This window comes from Haplochromis burtoni, unplaced genomic scaffold (genome assembly GCF_018398535.1).
Source record: "Haplochromis burtoni strain Fernald_Lab_line unplaced genomic scaffold, NCSU_Asbu1 Contig_169, whole genome shotgun sequence".
Taxonomy (NCBI): Eukaryota; Metazoa; Chordata; class Actinopteri; order Cichliformes; family Cichlidae; genus Haplochromis; species Haplochromis burtoni.
Window position 1 is genome coordinate 273,675 of NW_024582530.1, and position 9,472 is coordinate 283,146.

General features: G+C 37.7%; 1 protein-coding gene across 1 annotated transcript in view; it reads left to right on the forward strand.

The window, feature by feature from the left end:
• LOC102306739 (NT-3 growth factor receptor) overlaps nt 1-9,472 on the forward strand; it is a gene marked incomplete in the record, with an annotated part of 98,298 nt that overhangs the window by 31,917 nt on the left and 56,909 nt on the right. Inside the window, 1 exon segment of the mRNA XM_014337191.2 lies at nt 5,988-6,059. Coding sequence (XP_014192677.1) covers nt 5,988-6,059 — 72 coding nt within the window.

The window sequence follows — 9,472 nt, forward strand, 5'->3', positions numbered from 1 at the left end:
TTTTGTTTAGGGACAGAATGACACACACACACACACACACACACACACACACACACACACACACACACACACAAAAACTTGATTGATAATACTGATACTGAAACACTTACCGTTTTTGGGCACATACAAACCCTTTGTCCTGTCCATGCTGTACCCTGCACATATCGACTGTCTCTTTAACACAGTAACACAGGACACTTTTGAATTGGACTGATAAAAAAACCTAATAAACTAGTAGCAGAGTGTATTAATGGAAATAAACATTGTGTCCCTTTAAAGTTTTTTTAGTGTTTACAAGCAGGGAACTCTATTAAAACTGAAGCACAATTAGTGGTTTGGTGAGCAGAACAGACAGAACTTAGACTGACACATGAAACAACCACACACTCAGTATTGTGTCACAGACAGAGTGAATGACTGACCGCAACAACACCTGTCATTTCACATCTGTCACTTCTGAAAATAGCACATACTAATCACCAGTGCTTGTGTTTAGTATTGTACTCAGATAAGATTTCACTACAGTCACTACAGATATGCATTACTGTAATATATGCAGTCATCCATGGATCCATGAGTATAGGGAGTGTTGCACTGATTCCACTACCCATAAACTCCCATCACAGATTCAGATGTAGATCACATGTAGATATATTAATATTACAGCTGTCCTTATTTATGTCTCAGGAGCTTGGAAAGAAAGCAACTGGACTTTTTTAAGTTTTGTGAAGATGTTTCACCTCTCATCCAAGAGGCTGCTTCAGTTCTAAAATCAAATGGTTTAAGGAGTGGCTGTTTGGTTTCGCCAAGGAATTGCATGCTGTGTGGACAAATGTTTGTGCATGTCGGAGGCATTTCCCATTTTTGTTGTGATCAGTGTTAAGGTCATTACTCAAAAAAGTAATCTATTGCACATTACTCGTTACAGTACTTATTACTCTCCAAAGAAAGTAATTTGTTACATATTACATTACTTTCTTGTTGCTTTGTAAAATGACCTGAAACATATTTACCATTTTATAATATAAACCTACAGACTATCGTCCCACATACCAACACAAATCCCTATACTATGAAGACACATACTCTTTCTCTTAGTATTTACGCATGAACACAAAGCTGACAGCCACAGCGATTCTACTTTAGAAACATGAACAGTTAGAAAGACAGACTGTTTAACCCCTTGTTATTTGTTAAAGGTCAGGGTCAGACTGCTGGGCTGAGGTCAGCATTCACTCGGCTTTAACATCAGTCTGGGTTCTTGGCTAGCTGGATGCAGTTTGCACTTTACCATCACACACTTATGTTCTTGAGCAATATAAATTAGTGTGTGTGCATGTGTGTGTGTGTGTGTTAAGAAGGTTGAAGATAAATCTGTAGTCCCACCATCCTCAGAGTGCATGACATGCAACACAATGGTCGTTAGTACAAACATAAATTTGAGAATGGTAGAATATTAGTCTTATATGATCAGTTGTAGTGATTATGACACTGTGGTAGTGTGTGCAGTACTGTGAGTGAAATACTTTTTTTTTTCTAATTTCATGTAATTTTTATGCTCTAAATTATTTTAAAGCAGGAAATGCTGCCAGTAAGATCTGTGATTACTGGTTTGTATAGAGAAAGGCTGACAGGAATAAGGAGGGTTTTATAAAATGAGACCTGGATTTTTATCATCACTATATTTTCTATTTTTACCTCTATTGTGAATCACTGGGTACAGCAAAATACATCCAAAGATCACATTTAGACTCTTTAATGCTGTTTGTCAAACAGCATTAAAGACTCATCAGAAATTACATAAAAAAATATGTATTTTATATTTCTTGCATGCTTTTTCTCTCCCAATCCTGAGTGGAATACTGATGAGGTATTGGATCTCAGCAGCTATGAATAATAAACACTCTTACATCACCAGCTGAAAGAAGAGGAGAGGAACAAATAGAACAAAATCAAAGAATTTGTGACCACAGAAGAGAAAAACAGAGTTTATTGTTTGTGAGCAGTGGGCATTTTGGTTTGTTGTAGCAGGAAATGGACAAGTTGATGACACTTAACACTGAATCCCATTTAAGAAAGCTAATTGTCATGTGCACTTCATTTACTCTCACAGAATCTGAAGTGAAAAGTTTTGCTGCACCTAGAACTTTGCTGGAGAAGATGGAGAATTATATTTCTTTTGGTGATTAGAATTAGCTAAAAGCTACAGCTGTCAGATAAATGTACTGGGAATATTCAAGCGCAGTCCTCAACAGCAGGTTTGCAGTAAATACACTACTGGTCAAACGTTTTAGAGCACCCCAAGTTTTCCAGCATTTTGTTGCAATTCAAGTCCAATGGATAGCTTGAAATGGTACAAATGTAAGTGGTGAACTGCCAGAGATTGAAAAAGAAATAAACTAAGGTTACCTAAAACTGAAAAATAATCTACATTTCAGAATTATACAAAAAGGCTTTTTTCAATGAACACAAAATGGGTCAACAATGTAAAGCTGTTCTGCAGCTATGAAGGTTTATCAAGTCTTGAAAGCTGGTGCTACTAATTCCTACAGGTGTTCCAACTTTTCAGGATTACTTACCACCCCCTCTGTCTGCATAAGGGTTTATGTTGGAACACACTGTTGTAGCATACCCTCATTAGTATCAATTGAACATTATTGTACTGCAGAACAATAGTTCTCTGTGTTGCTACAAAAATGACAAGAAGAAGGCAATTAACAATGAAAGGGAGACAGACCATCATAACACTTATAAATGCAGGTCTTTCCTACAGAGAAATTGCAAAGAAAGTCAAGGTGTCAGTGATTCCAGTTTCCTTCACCATAAAAAGGAAAAGAAACTGAATCAGAGGGTGAGTTTTTGAGAGTTAACGGGTGGCTCAAAGCACAACAGCTTCAAGCACAGCTTAATAGAGGTCGTAGTGAGCAAGTTTCATTGTCAACTGTCAAGAGAAGACTTTGAGCTGCAGGTTTGACAGGATGAGTTGCAGCAAGAAAGCCATTGCTAAGATGTCAGAATAAGACAAAGAGGCTTTGCTGGGCCATTAAACACCATCATTGGACTACTCAAGTCTGGAAGAAGGTATTACGGACTGATGAATCAAAATCTGAAATCTTTGGTTCATCACGCAGGATCTTTGTACGCCGTAGAGTAGGCGAAAGGATGGTTCCACAGTGTGTGGCATCAACTGTCCAACATGGAGGAGGAAGTGTGACGGTCTGGGGCTGTTTTGCTGGATCCAGGGTCGTTGACTTGTACAGAGTGAGAGGATCACTGAACCAAAACAGCTACCACAGCATTCTGCAGCGCCATGCAATACCCTCTGATATGCACCTAATTGATCAGGGGTCATCCTACAGCAAGATAATGACCCAAAACATAAGTCTATGCCAGAACTACCTTAGGAAAAAAAAGAACAAGACAGTCAGTTGAAAACATGGAGTGACCAGCACAGTCTCCAGACTTAAACCCCATCAAGCTGGTTTGGGATGAACTGGACAGAAGAGTGAAAGCAAAGCAACCTACAAGTGCCACACAATTATGGGAATTTCTGCAAAAGATATGGGAAGAAATTTCTTAATAATATTTGTTATTGTTAATAGTTTTATTAATGTTAATATTAAATATTTATTTCTATTGTAGAAAAAATTCCACGGGTGTGTGCAGCTGTTAAATCTGCCAAAGGTGGTTTAGAATACATTTTGGTCTATAAATTTATTCCACAATTTCTCTTTTTAACTCAAATTGCTTATTTGTACTATGCTTTCATTTCAGAGTGTAATGAAATCTTAAACTGTCTAAATTTCAATTAAAAACTGGAAAAATTGGGGTGTTCTAAAACTTTTGACCAGTAGTGTGCATTCAGTGGGCTACATATTCTTCATCACTGCTTGTGGTGTGAGTGATAGTCTCTTCTTCAAACCGTCAGCTTCTCTTTTCTAATAAATTTTTCTTCCTCTCCTCCAATTTTTTTGTTCCTCTTTCTGTTTTTTTCCTTCTCTGTGTTTTCTTCCACCCTCTAATTTCTCAGCTGAAAAGGACAAAGCACTATCAGCTGCTTTAATCCTATCACTATACAAAAGTTCAGATGAAAGCAAGAACATACTGCAGAACATCTGATGTGTGTGTGTGTGTGTGTGTGTGTGTGTGTGTGTGTGTGTGTGTGTGTGTGTGTGTGTGTTGTTGTTTTCACAGTTTTCTTATTGAAGCAGATAAATGAGATTCAAACCACTTCAGGGTGATTATTTAAATACCTGTTCTGTGTTCTATCAAAGGAGGTCAGGACAAGTAATCAATTAGCTCACTAGTATTTATTTTCAACTGAGTTCAATTTTATTTATATAGCAGCGAGTCACAACAACAGTTGCTTCAAGGCACTTTATATTTGAAGGTTAAGACACTACAATAATACAAAGAAAACAGACAGAACCCCAAAAGTCATATACCCCCTTTGAGCAAGTGCTTTGGTGACAGAGGGAAGGAAAAAGTACATTTTAACAAGAAAAAACCTTCTGTAGAACCAGGGTTGGGGAGGGACAGCCAGAAGCAGAAAATTAGAGGTCATCTGTGTCTTTATATCTTCAAGAAGACATTCCTGCAGTTTAACTAATTGGTGTGTGTTATCTGGCTTCATGGATAGATAAAGTTATGTGTCATCTGCACAGCAGTGAAAATGTTATGCTATAACTTTTAATGATACTGCGTAAGGGAAGCATGTATAATGTAAACAGAACTAGTCCTAGCACAGAACCCTGTGGAACTCCATAATTATCCTTGGTTTGTTCACGTACATGGAGAGTCCTCTTCACACACTGAGCCATAAGAAGATAAGAAGCCATAAGAAGACAGCCAGCAATTTAAGGAGAACATGCAGCTGTGGTAAACTCTAAATGCTGACTGTAACTCTTTGAATAAACTGCTCTTTTGTAGATGATCAGTTAATTTAAAAAGCCTTTGCTTTTTAAAAAAGTGGTGTAATTATTGCATGTGATACAGATCTCTATAAAGATTAAAGAATGAATTAATGGTAGGATCTGGAGTCAAGTAGATATGTTAATGGTTTGGAGGAAGTAATTGAAGTGACTGAAAAATCACTGAGGAAAGACAATACAAGTAAATATCAGCAGTTCTTTATTTTAAAAGTGGTTGTACCTAATGATGTATCTGAGGAATGGTTGGTTCTTTTCTCTATAATGGTTAATTATGAAGAAATTTGTGAAGTCCTCACTATTTCAAGTTAAAGGAATACTCGGCTAAACAGAGCTCTGATTCCTTGTCAGCCTCTTTGCAGCACTGAAGAGAAACCTGGGCTTATTCCTATAGTTGTGAGGGAGTGCTATGGGCTCAAATTGTGGTCATAAATATTTTGTACTTGTAAATCAGGATTTATATGTGTAAAAAGAATTTGTGTGTGCGTAAAAAAGATTTGTGTGTGGACATAGCCAAAAAATACGTGTGAAACGCTGCACTCAGGTTTCAACTTACAAGTATGGATTTTGACCCGATTTTTCTTCCTTTCAGCTGATTGGTCAATGTCATGTCAATCACAAATTTAACTATCGAATCAGAGAACAGATGGGTTTGGCTGTCGGAGGGGCGCTTTTCTGAACTGCAGGTCCTTGAAGGGTAATACCGTTTGAGGCTGGAGGATCTTTATATAAATATCCCATAAGGCTCATACAAGCTAGGTCCTTTAACTTTTGGTAGCTGTTGAAAGGGTACAGTTGTGGTATACCAGTGGTCAGAAACACTATTACTGTTCACATCTGCTCAAACAACTTTCATTAAGTGGGAAAATGAACCAGAGTCGATTTAAACTGACTAAACACCCTAAGTGGAATTCTGCTCTTTTATGAATTTCACTTTTCCCTCGTGTTTTGCACTCATTACAAAACATCATGTAGAAAACCTAACATCCATGAGCTTTTATTGTCACGTTGAAGTGAGGTTTCTGACACTCTCTGTTACTTTCTTGGTCTCTTTCTTAGAAACCTGTCCAAGAACCCCATGTTGACCACGTTGTCCTGGCAGATCTTTGAACATCTGCCGCTTTTGGAGCTGTAAGTAGACCCATGTCTTTTTCTTAGTTCATTGCTGCTGACACACACTAGACCTGAATACATCTGCAAGGAAATGGGTTGATGTCTTTTTCAACCGAGTTAATATGATCAGTGAATTGTGTTATGTCCTGAAATGGCACCTCAGTGGCACCTTTTCTACTCTAGACTCAAAGCACTTTAAACAACACACTTCATTCACCCATTTACAAACATTCATACAAGCAATTTTATCTACACCTAAGTGCTTTCTAGCTAACATTCATGCATTCAAACATTGCCCAAGGATATTTGGCATGCAGAATGGAGACTGGAGCAGCTAGAGATCGAACTACCAACCTTAAAGGGAACATGAAATGCTCCACACATACAGGCTAATATACACCCTTAAGCTCTGCTCTCAAAAATGAACAGTGTCTGTGACGCTGGATTTAAGAAATCAGTGCCCGAAGTTAAAGTTTGAAAAACATGCATAGCGCCATCTTCTGTCAGTACAATGCCACAACATGACGTCATGCGGTTGGTTGGTTGTGGCTAATAGACTTACATTAGTTTGTTCGCTAACTAGTGACATAATCGATAACTCAAAGTAAGAATTCTTTCTTTTAACTGGCTATCCAAACATTCATTAAAACCATCAGCATAATAAACAAAGTGGAGTCGATCATGTTCGTTATAGCTGCATTTTCCATTTCATGCCATAACCTGGTGATAAATTTAGAGGTTTTCTTTGTGTTTGTTTGTTTTTTGTTAAATGACCCACTGAACTCTGAACATTGTAATGCTGGAATAAAAACTACTTCTTGAGTAGTTGCTGGATGAAGGACAGAATGCTATATAACCTCGAGATTATGATCTATATTAACTGATAAAAATGTGCTTAAGTTTCTGTATAATCAGTTTTCATTAGTAATGTACTTTGTTGTATTGCAGTCTTTAGGATAACCATAATTTTTACTTCAGGTTAGCTGGGATTACTGATGGATGGAGGAAATTTTTCTGCAGTCATAGAAATGCTGAACATAGAGAAGGAAATGAGTTACACGGCAGATTAATAAAGGAAAATAAGAGGAATTTAAGTTTTTATATGATAGTCAGATTTACTTAATGAGGCAAATTGTTGTGATGTCCCAATCACAGGGTGATATACTAACAATGTACTATAATTTACTGTGTATACAAAGATGCAGGGAGTTCACTTCAGTAAAACCAGCATTCTGCAGAGAGAATACAAATTAGTGGTTCAAAACTCATCTAAGACCCACTAAAAGGTCTATTTCGGTTTTTTGATCAAATCCGATTTTTTTTTTGTCTGGTTGTTCACACTACAAATAAAATGTGACAGCAAGCGCGCACTAGTGTGAACGGTTCACGGCCCTCAAAGCGGCCCACATGAGGAAAAGAAGACGTCACACACAACCCGCTCTGTTTACAGAAGTAAAAATGGTGGCTACAGAGCTAGTAGGTGTTGTAACCGACAGAATTTTGACAAATTAATTAGAGAAAGAAGGACACTGAGAAAAAAGTCCGTGCTTTAACAATAGCCTTGTTTGGAGCAGTGGCTGCTACCTCAGAGGTTTATATGGACACGGAGTCATTTAGCTTGAATAGAATTGTCTCCCCATATGTTTTTTTTTTCCCCATATGTTAAGCAAGTCCAAAACCTCAGTTTCTGTCCATTGACTTGCTCTGTCTCCAGTTTCCGCCGCCATGCTTTCTCATTTGTCTTCTCCGGCGCTGATAATTGGCTTCTGTCTTGTGTCAGTGACGTAAAAGACGGATTTAATGCGACATAACCGTTCAAACAGCAGTCGCTTTCTGAAACATCAGATATGTATTGGATTCAGTACCACATACGAAAGTGACCCAGGTCGGACCCAGATTGGATTTGTGCTGTTCAAACTGTCATACCATGACCGGAAATGGGTCGCATAGGATCAAAAATGGCGGATTTGTTGCGCTTTTGCCTGCAGTGTGAACGTAGCCTTTGTCTGATCCTGAGACACCAGCAACTTAGACTTTAAGTTTGCAGATGATACAAAGGCCATGTTTTATTACATTTTCACTCTTCTCACTGGTTGATCCTCCTTTTGATTTTTGACTCTCTCATTTTATTATCCAAATCATTTTCAGTTTTTGAAGTTTTTTTGTGTTTTTCTTTTTGCGTTTAAGTTTATAGTAGTGTATCCAGAACTTGTCTGCAATATTTTCAGAAGGTTTATTTGTTTTGGAGAGAATTGATACATATCATGCATTTTGTCTGCTTACCACAGATAGCCATGGCAAGCAGTATTTTCAATAGTGCCAACTTTTTACCCCTCCGTCATAAAAGACCGATGGTGTCATCACCCCATCAGTGGCGTAGACACCTAAATTCTGAATATGATAACTGGAGAATGCAATGTAGGAGCTTCAAATTGATACCACAAGTGCAGCTAAAGAAAAATCTCTAGATGGTGCAAGACTGCATCCAGTAAAATAAATATTACATTATAATAATAGGAATATAGAAGATCAAAAAGTTTAAAGAACAGATTACAAGCTTTTGCTGATTTGGCCAATCTTATGTTTGAGGCTTTGTGAGAATAACCCAATATATTATCTCTCCCTATTTGCTTCTCTCTTATCTGTATTCTTATCTATAAAGTTTCAGCATGGCAAATTTGGTAAGCGATGAACAAAAAATAGTTTTTGTACAGTGTTTTTTATAGGCATGAGATGATGCCATACATCATTTCCTCTGAAGGTTCTCCCTCAGACACCTTAGAACATGACATTAGAAGAGAACACTGACATTCTCACTCTGGGGGATAAGGTCATGCTGCACAACCCAATGTTGAAAAAAACCAAAAGATTTTAAAAAAGAAACTGACCCAAATATGGTGTAGAGTAGGGCTGGGCCATATTATACCGTTCACGGTAATACCGGTATAATGTTAGGCAACGCTAGGAAAATGAAATATCGCGATAGAATATGAGTAAAACGCGCATGCGCAGTGCCTTTGTTTTCATACGCACATGGCCGATATTTGAGTGAAACAGATGAACCAGATTTGGTTTGTAAAAATGGTGCAACTTCAGTGATGTGGAACTGGTTTGGTGTTTGTCCGTCAGATACACGACAAAGCACATTTTTTGCAGAACATGCAAGCGGGCCGTCGTTATTGTCGTATTTGTCGGACTAAGATGCTCTTAAATCTGGGAGTAATCTGGGTCCTAAACTCCGTATCGTTCAGGTCAAAAGAACACTGCAGCATCACTTAGAGTTTAAAAACTGTTTAAATTCTTTCATCTTTAATAAAACGATCAGAATTGCTGCTTTACCAGGTGTAACTATGAAGTTTAACTTCCAGGCATCCATGAAAACAAAATTTATTACATTTAACAGAGTTAGAAGTTAGCAGGAAGCTAGCGGA